Source organism: Triticum aestivum, chromosome 1B, assembly GCF_018294505.1.
Source record: "Triticum aestivum cultivar Chinese Spring chromosome 1B, IWGSC CS RefSeq v2.1, whole genome shotgun sequence".
Lineage (NCBI taxonomy): Eukaryota > Viridiplantae > Streptophyta > Magnoliopsida > Poales > Poaceae > Triticum > Triticum aestivum.
In genome coordinates, this window is record NC_057795.1 from 395,529,030 (window position 1) to 395,545,532 (window position 16,503).

The following is a 16,503-nucleotide window of genomic DNA, read 5'->3' on the forward strand; positions in this document are numbered from 1 at the left end:
CCATTCCCGACGCGCATCGTCACCTCGTCCTTTGCCAGTTTCCGCTTATTCCGCAGCCCCTGCTTTGAGTTACAAATGTGAGCAACTGCACCGGTATCAAATACCCAGGAGCTACTACGGGCACTAGTAAGGTACACATCAATTACATGTATATCACATATACCTTTTGTTTTGCCGGCCTTCTTATCCGCTAAGTACTTAGGGCAGTTCCGCTTCCAGTGACCGCTTCCCTTGCAATAAAAGCACTCAGTCTCGGGCTTGGGTCCATTCTTTGGCTTCTTCCCAGCAGCTTGCTTGCCGGGCGCGGCAACCTCCTTGCCGTCCTTCTTGAAGTTCTTTTTACCCTTGCCTTTCTTGAACTTAGTGGTTTTATTGACCATCAACACTTGATGTTCCTTTCTGACTTCTACCTCTGCTGATTTCAGCATAGCAAATACTTCAGGAATGGTCTTTTCCATCCCCTGCATATTGAAGTTCATCACAAAGCTCTTGTAGCTTGGTGGAAGCGACTGGAGGATTCTGTCAATGACCGCATCATCCGGGAGATTAACTCCCAGCTGAGTCAAGCGGTTATGCAACCCAGACATAGTGAGTATGTGCTCACTGACAGAACTGTTTTCCTCCATCTTACAGCTAAAGAATTTGTCGGAGACTTCATATCTCTCGACCCGGGCATGAGCTTGGAAAACCATTTTCAGCTCTTCGAACATCTCATATGCTCCATGTCTCTCAAAACGCTTTTGGAGCCCCGGCTCTAGGCTGTAAAGCATGCCGCACTGAACGAGGGAGTAGTCATCGAAACGTGCCTGCCAAGCGTTCATAACATCTTGTTCTGCAGGGAGAACGGGTGCGTCACCAAGCGGTGCTTGTAGGACATAATCTTTCTTGGCAGCTATGAGGATGATCCTCAGGTTCCGGACCCAGTCCGTATAGTTGCTGCCATCGTCTTTCAGCTTAGTTTTCTCTAGGAACGCGTTGAAGTTGAGGACTACGTTGGCCATTTGATCTACAAGACATATTGCAAAGATTTTAGACTAAGTTCATGATAATTAAGTTCAACTAATCAAATTATTAGTGAACTCCCACTTAGATTAGACATCCCTCTGGTCATCTAAGTATTACATGATCCGAGTTAAACTAGACCGTGTCCGATCATCACGTGAGACGGACTAGTCAACATCGGTGAACATCTTCATGTTGATCGTATCTTCTATACGACTCATGCTCGACCTTTCGGTCTTCTGTGTTCCGAGGCCATGTCTGTACATGCTAGGCTCGTCAAGTCAACCTAAGTGTTTGCATGTGTAAATCTGTCTTACACCCGTTGTATGTGAACGTCTGAATAAAACACCCGATCATCACGTGGTGTTTTGAAACAGCGAACTGTCGCAACGGTGCACAGTTAGGGGGAACACTTCTTGAAATTATTGTGAGGGATCATCTTATTTACTACCGTCGTTCTAAGTAAACAAGATGCAAAACATGATAAACATCACATGCAATCAAACAATAAACGTGACATGATATGGCCAATATCACATAGCTCCTTTGATCTCCATCTTGGGGCTCCATGATCATCTTGTCACCGGCTTGACACCATGATCTCCATCATCATGATCTCCATCATCGTGTCTCCATGAAGTTGCTCGCCAACTATTACTTCTACTACTATGGCTAACGCGTTTAGCAATAAAGTAAAGTAATTTACATGGCGTTTCTTGATGACACGCAGGTCATATAAAAGAATAAAGACAACTCCTATGGCTCCTGCCGGTTGTCATACTCATCGACATGCAAGTCGTGAATCCTATTACAATAGCATGAACATCTCATACATCACATATAGATCATTCATCATTCATCACAACTTTGGCCATATCATATCACAAACCACTTGCTGCAAAAACAAGTTAGACGTCCTCTAATTGTTGTTGCAAGTTTTACGTGGCTGAATTAGGGTTCTAGCAAGAACGTTTTCTTACCTACGTTAAAGCCACAACGTGATTTGTCAACTTCTATTTACCCTTCATAAGGACCCTGTTCATCAATTCCGCTCCAACTAAAGTAGGAGAGACAGACACCCGCCAGCCACCTTATGCAACTAGTGCATGTTAGTCGGTGGAACCGGTCTCACGTAAGCGTACGTGTAAGGTTGGTCCGGGCCGCTTCATCCCACAATACCGCTGAAGCAAGAAAGGACTAGTAACGGCAAGAAAGTTGACAAATCTACGCCCACAACAAATTGTGTTCTACTCGCGCAAGAAGAACTACGCATAGACCTAGCTCATGATGCCACTGCCGGGGAACGTTGCAGAAAACAAAAATTTTCCTACTCGTTTCACCAAGATCATCTAGGAGTTCATCTAGCAACGAGTGATTAGATGCATCTACATACCTTTGTAGATCGCGAGCGGAAGCGTTCAAAAGAACGGTGATGATGTAGTCGTACTCGACGTGATCCAAATCACCGATGACCAGCGCCGAACGGACGGCACCTCCGCGTTCAACACACGTACGGAACAGCCACGTCTCCTCCTTCTTGATCCAGCAAGGGAGGGAGGAGAGGTTGAGGGAGATGGCACCAGCAGCAGCACGACGGCGTGGTGTTGATGGAGCTGCAGTACTCCGGCAGAGCTTCGCTAAGCACTATGGAGGTTCAGGAGGTGTTGGGGAGGGAGAAGGAGGCAACCAAAGGCCGAGGCGTTCAGGTATGAAGTCCCTCCTCTCCCCCACTATATATAGGGGTGCCAAGGGGGGTGGTGCGCAGCCTAGGAGATCCAATCTCCTATGGCCGGCGGCCAAGGGGAGGTTTCCCTCCCCCCCAAGGCACCTAGGAGGTGCCTTACCCTCCTAGGACTCTTGCCCCCTTAAACCCTAGGCGCATGGGCCTATGTGGGGCTGGTGCCCTTGGCCCATTAGGCCAAGGCGCACCCCCTTACAGCCCATGTGGCCCCCCGGGACAGGTGGACCCACCCGGTGGACCCCCGGGACCCTTCCGGTGGTCCCGGTACAATACCGATAACCCCGAAACTTGTCCCGATGCCCGAAACAGGACTTCCCATATATAAATCTTTACCTCCGGACCATTCCGGAACTCCTCGTGACGTCCGGGATCTCATCCGGGACTCCGAACAACATTCGGGTTACTGCATATACATATCCCTACAACCCTAGCGTAACCGAACCTTAAGTGTGTAGACCCTACGGGTTCGAGAGACAAGCAGACATGACCGAGACGACTCTCCGGTCAATAACCAACAGCGGGATCTGGATACCCATGTTGGCTCCCACATGCTCCACGATGATCTCATCGGATGAACCACGATGTCGAGGATTCAATCAACCCCGTACGCTATTCCCTTTGTCTATCGATATGTTACTTGCCCGAGATTCGATCGTCGGTATCCCAATACCTCGTTCAATCTCGTTACCGGCAAGTCACTTTACTCGTACCGTAATGCATGATCCCGTGACCAGACACTTGGTCACTCTGAGCTCATTATGATGATGCATTACCGAGTGGGCCCAGTGATACCTCTCCGTCATACGGAGTGACAAATCCCAGTCTTGATCCATGTCACCCAACAGACACTTTCGGAGATACCCGTAGTCTACCTTTATAGTCACCCAGTTACGTTGTGACGTTTGGCATACCCAAAGCACTCCTACGGTATCCGGGAGTTACACGATCTCATGGTCTAAGGAAAAGATACTTTGACATTGCAAAACTCTAGCAAACGAACTATACGATCTTGTGCTATGTTTAGGATTGGGTCTCGTCCATCACATCATTCTCCCAATGATGTGATCTCGTTATCAATGACATCCAGTGTCCATAGTCAGGAAACCATGACTATCTGTTGATCAACGAGCTAGTCAACTAGAGGCTCACTAGGGACATGTTGGTGTCTGTTATTCACACATGCATTACAATTTCCGGATAACACAATTATAGCATGAATAAAGACAATTATCATGAACAAGGAAATACAATAATAATGCTTTTATTATTGCCTCTAGGGCATATTTCCAACACTAACATCCGCAAATAAGAGCGAGAGAGAAGCAAACGAAACGGTCATGAAGCTAGCAATGATCAAGAAGTGATCCTGAAACTACTTACGTTCAAACATAACCCAAACCGTGTTCACTTCCCGGACTCCGCCGAAAAGAGACCATCATGGCTACACACGCGGTTGATGCGTTTTAATTCGAATCTGGTGTCAAGTTCTCTACAACCGGATACTAACAAATTCCCATCTGCCACATAACCGCGGGCACGGCTCTCGAAAGTTTATACCCTGCAGGGGTGTCCCAACTTAGCCCATCACAAGCTCTCACGGTCAACGAAGGATATTCCTTCTCCCAGGAAGACCCGATCAGTCTTGGAATCCCGATTACAAGACATTTCGATAATGGTAAAACAAGACCAGCAAAGCCGCCCGATGTGCCGACAAATCCCGATAGGAGTCACGCGTATCTCGTTCTCAGGGCACACCGGATGAGCCAGACGTCGGGTTGGCATAGACCCTGGTTGCCCAGGGGGTGCCGGACATCGCTCAGGTTGGACCAAAACTCAGAGGAGCGCTGGCCCGGGGGGGGGGGTAAATAAAGATGACCCTCGGGCTCCAGAAACCGAAGGGGAAAAGGCTTAGGTGAGGCAAATGGTAAAACCAATGTTGGGCCTTGATGGAGGAGTTTTATTCAAAGCGGACTGTCAAGGGGGTCCCATAAATCACCCAACCGCGTAAGGAACGCAAAATCAAGGAACATAACACCGGTATGACGGAAACTAGGGCGGCAAGAGTGGAACAAAACACCAGGCATAAGGCCAAGCCTTCCACCCTTTACCAAGTATATAGGTGCATTAATTAAATAAGAGATATTGTGATATCCCAACATAATCCTGTCCCTCATGGAGCAATCTTCAACTTCACCTGCAACTAACAACGCTATAAGAGGGGCTGAGCAAAGCGGTAACATAGCCAAACAACGGTTTGCTAGGAAGGGTGAAAAGGTTATAGGCTGACATGGGAGTTTGGAAGACTGGATAAGCAAGAGATAGGTAGCGCAGCATAGCGATAGAACAAAGCAACCAGCATAGCAATGATAGTAGTGAGATCCAGGGTAATGGTCATCTTGCCTGAAATCCCGCTAGGAAGAAGAACGAGTCCATGAAGAAGATGAAGCCACGAAGACGAACCAAGCATAGACGAACGAATCCTCACGATCGCAACAAAACAGGAACTAACGAGAAGGAGCACAACCGAAAAGAAGCAAACAACAAGGTAAACACATAACACATAGACATGACAAGATGCTCAACCAAGTATGATGCATGACAAGGCTATATGATGCTACTCATGGCAAGAGATGATGCAAACAAGAACAACACATCAAAGCAAGTTTAAATGAGGCCGGAAACAACCTATAACAAATCCGGTAAGTACTCATATGCAAATTTCGAAATTGGTCCAGATCTGAATAAATCTTATGTTCAAGTTGTTAAACAGAAAGTTAAGATGCATCAACATGATCTACACGAAATTCTAGTCAAGTTACATATAAATTCCATTTAGTTCGGAGCTACGGCCTAGAAGATATGAGCAAAACAAGTTAAACATGGCATTGATGCAAAATGCATTCAAACATCAGGAAAACACTCTCAAAACATGAATGCAACAAGGTAATATGAAGCTACATGTAAAACTAAGCAAGTTTCATATAGAGCACACCTAAAACGGAGCAACGGTGCAACACATACACATGAAACAAGTTTAAAGGACAAGCTATCCAAAACAGCAACTAGGCATCTTACAAACATCAAAACAACATGCTACAGGACCTTAACATGAAGACAAACGGCATAGACGTGATGAACAGATGAAGCATAACAAAACATGAACACTGAACTATCCCCATAAATCACTAGAACATGCTCAAAAGGACATGGCAAGATTGCAAATAACAGTTTCACAGACTTAGCAGAAATCACTGGACATGGCAGAAATGACATCAGGTTGCAATGTTCAGAGCTATCAAACAACATGTTACAGCAAGCTATCATGGCAAAATAGAGCATGGCATGCTAATAATAAAGACCTAAAACAAAACTCTCTTACTGAACTAATTCCAAAGATCATCAGAAAAGATGGTAGGATCCATGCAAACATGGCAAGTGATATGACAGATTCAGACAGTGATAATAACAGCACATGGCAGGAAGAACGATAAGTAGACATGTTGGTAAGCTTGTGCCACTTCCACAGAGCATTTCATGGCATGTGAAGTCAACCAACAGTAAGATGTCATATTTATGAAGCTACACATGGCAAGAGCAAGTTCATAGAGTGCATGGATCACTAGCAAGACACATGGCAAAACTGAACTTCATGTTAACAGGCTGAAAGAAACATTATTTGGCAATTTGAGATCAAGATTACAACACGCTACAGCAGGCTATAAATGCAACCAAGGGCATGGTCGGATAAAGCATGACATGTATGACAAAACATCCTTAGTGAACATCTCCATATTATGCATAGAATGACTTGTAGCAGCAGGTTTACATAGCATCATGATATAACAGATTCAGCCTAGCAAAACAGTAACAGCAAGTACCCTACTACACAAGCTTGATGCACTCACTACAAGACTCACAAAAATACAAGGATTGCACTACTGTAAAGATAGCATGAATATGCTCCTAAAACATGTAGACATCATGCTTAAAGGATGTACACATAAAATGCAACATAAATGACACAACAGCAAGTTATAATAGTCTCAGCAGGTTAACATCATATATCACTCCTGCAACAATGATTAGGTCATCAAGAAGAACTCAAACAAGCATTGCACAATGGAATGAAATGAAGAGCTCACAGTGAACATTTTGGTATATTACACGCACAAAATGGAGCGGCACACTAGAAGTTGTGGCATGATGAACATGGCACCAGAATGTAAATATTTCGGGACTTGGAAGAAAAACGGGGTCAACCTTATGGATCTAGGGTTTTGGGCACGGGAACCGAGGACGGCCGGAGCTGGGTCGCCGGAGTGGCGTGGAGGAGGTGGCCGGAGCTGGGGAAGGCCGGATCCGGGCGAGGCGGTGGCGCACGACGCGGGAGGCGCGGCGGCGCACGGCGCGGGAGGCGCGCCGGCGAGGCGCGGGGCGGCGCCCGCGGGACGCGGCGACTGGGCGCGGACGGGCGGCACTCCGGCGAGGGGCCGACGACCGAAGCGACGGGCGGTGAGGCCGGAGGACAGCGGCGGAGCTCAGTTGAGGCGCGAGGCACCGGGGGCTCGCGGCGGCGGGCGGCCGGCGGCGGGCGGGCGGCGCGGGCGCGGGATCTGGTCCCGAGCGGGCCAGATCTGGGCCCAACGGGCCTGCCGTGGTGGGGAGGCTGGAGACGACGACGTGGCGGCGGCTGGTTCGTCGGGGGCGGCAGCGCGATGACGTGGTGGCTTGGGGTTGGCCGGAGCGACGTGGCCGGTGGACATATCCGGTGCGGGATGGACATGTCTGGCGGCGTGAGGAAGAGGGAGGCTAGGGTTTTATCCGCGAAAATGGAAGGGAAGGGCCTATATATAGCTAGAGGGAGCTAGGAGAGTCCAAATGAGGTGCAGTATTCGCCCACACGATCGTGATCGAACGGAGGAGAGCATGGAGGGGAGTTAGATGGGCTAGGTGGGCTGTGTGAAGAGGTGTTGAGCTGCAAAGATAAGGGGGTCTTGGTTAGCTCGGTTAACCGTTGGGGCATCAAACGACCTTCAAATGGGACGAAATTTGACGGGCAGTCTACCGGTGATATACCAAGGCCACTCGGCAAATCTCGACCCATTCCGAGAACGTTTTTATCCCGCTCACGAAACAAGGTCTGAGAGGGGCGACGGGGCACGTGCGAGTGTGGTTGGGCTCAGAACGGACAACGGAGAGAACCGGCGGAACCCGAACGGATGCAAGTTTTGAAAAACATGCAGATGAAATGCAAATGATGACATGGGAAAAATGCAACACGCAAGCAAAGACATGGCAAGGACGGCGAATAACTGGAAGACACCTGGCGCATCGGATTCGGGGCGTTACAATGGAGGAGGATACCGGAGAGAGCCATCATCACCATGGAGGCCAAGGACCAAAGGGAGAACCTCTCCCCATCTAGGGGCAGGCCATGGAGGAGGAAGCACAAGGGGGAGACTCTCTCCTCCTCTCTTTCGGTGGCATCGGGGTGCCACCGGGGGAACCATCGCCGCGGTGATCGTCTTCATCCTCATCCTCATTTCTTTTACGCGGTTCACTCTCACGCACCCTGCTATAATCCCCTACTTGAAAATGGTGCTTTATGCCACATATTATGATCCAATGATGTGTTGCCATCCTATGATGTTTTGAGTAGATTTCTTTTATCTTTTGGGTTGATTGATGATCTAGATTGGTTTGAGTTGTATGTTTTATTTTGGTGTTGTCCTATGGTGCCTTCCCTGCCGCGCACACGTGAAGGATTCCCGATGTACGGTGTTGCAATACATTCATGATTCGCTTATAGTGGGTTGCTAGAGTGACAGAAGCTTAAACATGAGTAAGGGGGTTGTTGCGTATGGGATAAAGGGGACTTGTTACTTTAATTCTATGGTTGGGTTTTACCTTAATAATCTTTAGTAGTTGCAGATGCTTACTAGAGTTCCAATCATAAGTGCATATGATCCAAGAAGAAAAGGTATGTTAGCTTATGCCCCTCCCTCATTTGGATGTTTAATGTTTATATTAATGTTTTAAAATTATTTGCGATGTTTATTTGGGTTTTTGGGATAGAATTTCAAGTCCAAAAAACGGACAGTTTGAGATATGGCGGGTGCGTCGAGGGCATCCACGGCCGCACGACCGCAAGCGGGTGTGGGTGTCCGTTTTGCCGAATCAAACGGACGAAATCTTGACAAAACGGACTTCCGTTTAGGTCGTGCATTGGAGTTGGCCTTACTCCCCACTATAAAGATAGTAACATACTCCCCACTATGAGTAGTAACATATGCATGTTACTGGTCTAAATTGCTCCCCACACTATGGGCAGTCTTAGAGCATCTCCAGTCGTTTGGCTCCCCGTCGCACCCGGCGAAGGGTTTTTGGCATTTGCGCCGGCGATTTTTTTGGCCTGGGGATGATCTAGTTCCCGGCCGCGGCCCCAGGTTTGTGCCCCAAACGCATAAAAATTCAAAGTTCACTTTTCCCGCTACCAAAAAATGACACAGTTCGGCGATCATCATGCCACAGGTCGGCGATCATCATAGCCAAAATCCGGCGATCAAAGGGCAGGAACAATAGACATGGAGCTCATCAAATAGCAGGCTCCTCTGGCGCAGGGCTGGCCGAGGTCGGCGACATCGGTGAGGGCGCAGCTTCAGCAGTGCTCAGGCTCGGCGTCGGCTTGGGCGCAACTTCAGTTCTTGGGCTCGGGGTCGACGTGGGCAAAACTTCAATGTGCGGGATCGGCGTCGGCATGGGCGTAGGAGCGGTGGTCGCCGCCGGTCCTGACATCTGGTTCAAGATGAGGCCGCGCTCCACCAGGTACCACACCTTCACCTGCTCGTCCATCGTCGACGTGTCTCTCCCCATCAAGAACGTCATGTCGGTGTTCCTCTTCTTCGCGGCTATGTTGGTCCTGAGAAGGTCAAGCTTGGCGTCCTGCTTCGTCATCAACGCCGACCACCTCGCATCGGATTTCTCCTCCCTCTTGACGGTGTTGCTCTTGGCGTCGGTGATGCACTGCTCGATCGACGATTGCAGCCGTTCGGCAGCGGGTGCCGCGTCCCTCACCGCCTTGGCTCGTTTGTTGCCATCAGGGCGCCCTTCTGCCGCCGCCGGGGCAGGCGCGTCCGGGTTGTAGGTGTCCTTCACCTTGGCAAGAGCAAGCCGTAACTCCGTCCATTTCTAGCACGACTCGATCCCGGTGAACACATGAAGGAATTTGAACTCTTGGTCGCCGTTGTAGCTAGGCGAGAGGCTGCATATTTCTTCGGCGGCATGGCGGGCGGATCTGGGGAGAGAATAGCGGGAGCGGCGGGGGAGAAGGGGGGGACAATGGGGAAATGGAGGGAAAGGGGGAAGAAAATGTCGGGAAATCGGCCGATGTCGCCGACAGTGCAGGTCCACGCGCCTTTTCGCCTCAGCCGGCGCCCCAGGCGCCCCCCGATGCGCTGGGTTCAGATTGGGTTCGCCCGTAATAATTTCGGTCTAAACCAGCGATAAACGAGGATCTCGGACGCGGCTGGGCCGTTTTTCGCCGCCGACGCTAAAAAAGGCGTCGTGAGCCTGTTGAGGGGCCGACTGGAGATGCTCTTATAAATCCAGTGCACAGTGGCCGCACCCACCTCATCACACCACGCCCTTTCCTCTCCGGGCTACGCGACGCGGGCAGGGACCAGAAAGGGCAGCCGCGGCCGCGCGGTCCCTCCTCCTCGCTTAGCCATTTCTGGTGAGCGCACTGCCCTCTCAGATCTATCAACTTTTGTCGCTTTTGATCTCCGCCGGCTCGAATTTACTCACCTAATTCGTTCGTTTTTCACCGCGATGTGTAGTTGTTGATTGGTCCGTTTTCGGGAGGAGAGGGGATCGATCGAGCTCCGCCAGAGGCAGGAAGGATGGTGCGGGGGAAGACGGAGATGAAGCGGATAGAGAACGCGACGAGCCGGCAGGTGACCTTCTCCAAGCGCAGGAACGGGCTGCTCAAGAAGGCCTTCGAGCTCTCCGTCCTCTGCGACGTCGAGGTCGCCCTCGCCGTCTTCTCCCCTCGCGGCAGGCTCTACGAGTTCTCCAGCACCACCAGGTAACCCCACGCGAATGGCAAATCTTTAAATCTAGTTTCCCTGCTGCTGCTTGAAATCTGGTTACTGCTTGGGTATTTGGGTTCATGGGCGTTTGCAGTGCTGCGGTTGCCATTAGCTATTATTGGAGGTCGAGAACTCTTGTAGCTGCTGCCATTCTACCCCAAAGTATCCGTACGTACTCGATGCACACGGGCTAATCAAAAAGCACACTCTTGCTAGCTTGCTCTTCCTTTTGTCTCCGCCTCTCACACACGCCACACAAACCTTTTGGCTTTTTCTTTTCCCCTCGATTTCTCCAGTTCCCTCTCACTCCCCCCGCATTATCTCATGGAGCCTCGCTGCCTTCTCTCTTGCCTCTTCTCCGTTCTTTCCGTTCGCTCAGAGGCGGTAGCGATTCAAAGAGGTTCTGAAAAATGAAGGACACACATAATAGCCAGCTGGCAGTACATGGAGCCCAAAGTCGAAATTAATGCGCAGGCGTGCCCAGCAATTACGGTGCGGCAGGGGAAGGAAGGCTACGGCTACAAATGGAGAGAAAAATTTCATGTGATGTCCGGACTAGGACAGTGAGCTTCACCCATAAAAGCAATGTACTCGTAATAATTTCTCTTGTGTGCACTTCGCAGTACCGCTGATTTGATATGCTTTCTCTTCCCCTCTCCAATCGCGTCTGTTCCGTTTTTTTTAATAGCATCAGTTCTGTTCGAGGTATGGCCTGCGATTCGGCTGTATGACCCTTGTCAGTACAATAGCCACCGTACGTACGCAGATTTCTTGCTTGATTTTTATTAGGATCCGCACTCCTTGGTCACGCTTTGTGGTACATGCGATACTGTAGTTTCGGCGAGCTTTCTGATTCGAGCGTCCTTCACATTTGACGAGTTTTAGTTTCACCTCGTGAGCAGGAAAACTGCATGTTTGTCCTGGGCCTGGAGGTTTTTATGCTTCACTCTCGTCAGCTGTTTTGGCTTCATTTAGGTGTACGATGTAGTGCTTACTTTGGTACAGCGTAGACTAATCAACCTTAAACTTCTGTACGAAATCCTAGTATTATGTTTCGATCTTTACTATACTACTCCCTCCGTTCCAAATTACTTGACTTTCATTTGTCTAAATATGAATGTATCTATACTTATTTAGTGTCTACATACATCTGGCACGTTGACAACGGCGAGTCTCAGCGGCATGGAGTAGTGGGGGTTTCGCTGGTGGGCGTGTGATGATGGACGAGCGCAGGATGGTGGCGCTGTCTGGCGTCGTGGTGGCGTCGATGGCAGAGAGACCTGACACGGTTCATGCAACATGTGACGCCCGGGTAATCATGCTACAGTAATTCCACGCTAATGATGCCACGTCACCTCGGTTAGTGTTAATAATCTCACGTTAGTTCAAAACCGGTTCGAATTCAAATTCAAAATCAAGCAAATAATAAAAGTTTTTAAATATTAAAACTAAAAATGTTCGGAGTGAGCCAAATAATGCATAGGTAATTATGGTAAGGAAACCACACTTTTATAAAATGTTTAGATGTTTAAATGTGAATGAAACAGCAACATAACCAATATAATAAATGCCTTTTATTATTTATAAAATGTTAAAGTATTTTATTTAGGGGTTTAAACTTTTGTAACAAAGGTATAATTAGTAATATTGATTTTGGTACAACTTTTATGTTTTTTTTTAAAAAAGATGAGACTAAAAGTAAAACAGTAAAAGGAAAAATAAATAAATAAAGACAAACAAAAAAACAAAAAAAGGGGAGCCTCCCCCACTGGGCCAACCGGCCCAGCTAGTCAGGCGGCCGGCCAGCCCACTACGCCCTGGCCTATATCCCCGCTAGCCCCCCCTGAAACCCTAACTCCCTCGCCCCTCCCGATCCAGATTGGATCGGGGCGAAACCCCCCACTTCCCCGCTCCTATCTCTGCCTTCCCCGACCCCCTCTGGATCAGGGCACGACCCCGACGAGGCCGCAACCCCGCCACTCGTCCCCGACACCTTGCCTCACCACCGCCGCCCCGAAGCGCCAACCCCATCGCCGGCGCTCACCGTTGCCGCCTCATTCCGCCTCCCCGATGCCGGACCTCGCATCCCCGTCTCTCCCTCGTCTGCATCGGGTGGCAGCCGCGCCCCGACCCCGTCGACGCAGATGCCGCGCGCCACCCCGTTGCTCCTCGTCGGCGCCACGAAGCCCGCTGCCGTCGCCGGATCGACCTCGCCGTGGCCTCCTCGACCTCCCCTTCGAGCACCGCTGCCCGGACCCTACACCCCGCCGTGAGCCGCCGCCTTTTCCCTTCTCTCCCCGCGTCGGCCGCGCACTCGTCGTTCCCCGCCTCTGCCTGCGCCCGGGGCGCGCCCACCTACTTCCCCCGTGCGCGCTCGCCGCGCTCGGGCCTCGCCCCGCGCGCGCGCGTGGCCGCTAGCCGCCGTGGCTCCCCGCCAGGGCCGCGCCCCCTGCTCCCCTCGCCCCACGCCGGCACCGCCGCCCTGCTGCCGCTTGTGCGGTGGCCGCCGGCGACCTCGCCCCGCACTAGGCGGGATGCGCCCCTGCGCCCATCCCTGGCCGGCGACGTGCCCCGCCGTGGCCACCCGTGCCCACGCCCGCGTGCCCCTGGGCGTGCACCCGAACGGGGCACACCCGTTGCGCCCGAACCCGAACGCACGCACACCCGAACCGATAGGCCCCCCCGGGCCACTGACTAGGGGGGCCCCGCCCCAGAACGGTTTTATAAAAAAAAGAATTAAAAAAAATATATATTAAATAAATAAATAATAATTAAGTTAATTAACTAAATAAGGAATTAATTAAGTTAATTAATCATAATTAGATTAACCTAATTAACTAATTAGTTTAATTAAACAGTAATTAGATTAGCTAAACATTAATCAGACTAAACAGTCAATGACGAACGGGACCCACCTGTCAGGTTGACCAAGTCAACCCTGTTGACTGCTGACGTCAGCATGACATCATGCTGACGTCATAAATTCATTTTCGAATTAAATAATTAATTAATTAAATTCCAGAAATTAATATAATCTTTAGAAAATCATATCTTTTAATCCGTAACTCGGATTAAAATATTTTCAACATGAAAGTTGCTCAGAACGACGAGACGAATTCGGATACGCAGACCGTTCGTCCGCCACATGTCCCTAGCATAGTGAACCTGCAACATTTCACCTCCGGTTCATCTGTCCGAAAACACGAAACACCGGGAATACTTTCCCGGATGTTTCCCCCCTTAACCGGTATCACCTACTACCGCGTTAGGGCACACCGAACACCGCGTATTGCCTTGATATATTTTGTGGTGCTTTGTTTGCTCTGTATTCATTATTTCTTCCCCCTCTTCTCTTCGGTAGACTACGAGACCGACGCTGCTGCTGACCAGTTCGACTACGGAGTTGGCGACCCCTCTCTCTTGCCAGAGCAACCAGGCAAGCCCCCCCTTTGATCACCAGATATCGCCTACTCTTCTCTATACTGCTTGCATTAGAGTAGTGTAGCATGTTACTGCTTTCTGTTAATCCTATTCTGATGCATAGCCTGTCATTGCTGCTACAGTCATTGATACCTTACCCGCAATCCTAAATGCTTAGTATAGGATGCTAGTGTTCCATCAGCGGCCCTACACTCTTGTCCGTCTGCCATGCTATACTACTGGGCTGTGATCACTTCGGGAGGTGATCACGGGCATATACTATATACTTTACACGGTTACATTACCTGTGATACTGTTCGGAGTTGGGGGCTGAAAGGACAGGTGGCTCCATCCCGGTAGAGGTGGGCCTGGGTTCCCGACGGCCCCCGACTGTTACTTGTGGCGGAGCGGCAGGGCAGGTTGAGACTACCTAGGAGACAGGTGGGCCTGGCCCTGTTCGGCGTTCGCGGATACTTAACACACTTAACGAGATCTTGGTATTTGATCTGAGTCAGCTACGAGCCTATACGCACTAACCATCTACGTGGGAGTAGTTATGGGTATCCCGACGTCGTGGTATCAGCCGAAGCACTTCAGACGTCAGCGACGGAGCGGCGCGCGCCGAATTGGACTGGAACGCCACTAGGCTAGGTCTACTTTCGGCCGCCCACACAACGTGCAGGTGTGCTCAGGGCGATGGGCCCAGACCCCTGCGCGCTTAGGTTTAGACCGGCGTGCTGGCCTCTCTGTTTTGCCTAGGTGGGGCTGCGACGTGTTGATCTTCCGAGGCCGGGCATGACCCAGGAAAGTGTGTCCGGCCAAATGGGATCGAGCGTGTTGGGCTATGTGGTGCACCCCTGCAGGGAAGTTAATCTATTCGAATAGCCGTGATCTTCGGTAACAGGACGACTTGGAGTTGTACCTTGACCTTATGACAACTAGAACCGGACACTTAATAAAACACACCCTTCCAAGTGCCAGATACAATCGGTGGTCGCTCTACCTCAGGGATATGAGGAGGGGATCGCCGGGTAGGATTATGCTATGAGATGCTACTTGGAGATGCTACTTGGAGGACTTCAATCTACTCTCTTATACTTGATGCAAGACGGAGGCTGCCAGAAGCTTAGTCTTCGACAGGATTAGCTATCCCCCTCTTATTCTGGCATTCTGCAGTTCAGTCCACTGATATGGCCTCCTTACACATGTACCCATGCATATGTAGTGTAGTTCCTTGCTTGCGAGTACTTTGGATGAGTACTCACGGTTGCTTTTTCCCCCCTTTTCCCCCTTTCCTTCTTTCTGGTTGTCGCAACCAGATGCTGGAGCCCAGAAGCCAGACGCCACCGTCGACGACGACTACTACACTGGGGGTGCCTACTACTACGTGCAGGCTGCTGACGATGACCAGGAGTAGTTTAGGAGGATCCCAGGCAGGAGGCATGCGCCTCTTTCGATCTGTATTCCAGTTTGTGCTAGCCTTCTTAAGGCAAACTTGTTTAACTTATGTCTGTACTCAGATATTGTTGCTTACGCTGACTCGTCTATGATCGAGCACTTGTATTCGAGCCCTCGAGGCCCCTGGCTTGTATTATGATGCTTGTATGACTTATTTTATTTGTAGAGTTGTGTTGTGATATCTTCCCGTGAGTCCTTGATCTTGATCGTACACATTTGCGTGCATGATTAGTGTACGATTGAATCGGGGGCATTACAAGTTGGTATCAGAGCCGACTGCCTGTAGGAATCCCCCTTCCAACTCCTTGGCCGAAGTCGAGTCTAGTCGTTGAAAAACTTTTACTAACATGGCTGTGTGGCCCATGGGCCCACGTCGCCATCGGGAGGTATTAGGATCTTTTATTCCTCGACCTTTACTCTGGGATTTTGAACCCTCTTCTATTCGGGTTAAACGATTTTTACTAAAAACTAACTTTAGGTTCTCGAAAATACTTCTCCCGGAGAGCCCCTTCAGTCCAGATGGTAACCGACTGCACCAGAAGATTTCGGAGATACTCTTTGATATTCTCTCGAGACTTTGTGCCCACCACTTTTGCTATTCCCGACCACCGATAAATCCTTATGGATAACTACTTACACTTGCCATTCTTACGATCATTCCCCATTGTTCTTGTTATTACAAGATACCCGGAGTTTTCTCTATTGTTCCGAGAATACTTCGTGCCTACTGCCTAGCAGTTCTTTGCCACATGAATACCCCTTCAAATAAATCGCCGCACTTGTCAAGTATCCGCT

General features: G+C 49.9%; 1 protein-coding gene across 4 annotated transcripts in view; it reads left to right on the plus strand.

Moving 5' to 3' along the window:
- The first annotated feature begins 10,374 nt into the window (after positions 1-10,374).
- LOC123126988 (MADS-box transcription factor 56) overlaps positions 10,375-16,503 on the plus strand; it is a 46,228-nt gene continuing 40,099 nt past the window's right edge. For all 4 annotated transcript variants that reach the window (XM_044546746.1, XM_044546747.1, XM_044546745.1 and 1 more), the window contains exons 1-2: positions 10,375-10,475; positions 10,579-10,826. In XM_044546746.1, coding sequence (XP_044402681.1) covers positions 10,642-10,826 — 185 coding nt within the window. In that variant the 5' untranslated portion in view covers positions 10,375-10,475; positions 10,579-10,641. The remainder of the gene's footprint in view (positions 10,476-10,578; positions 10,827-16,503) is intronic.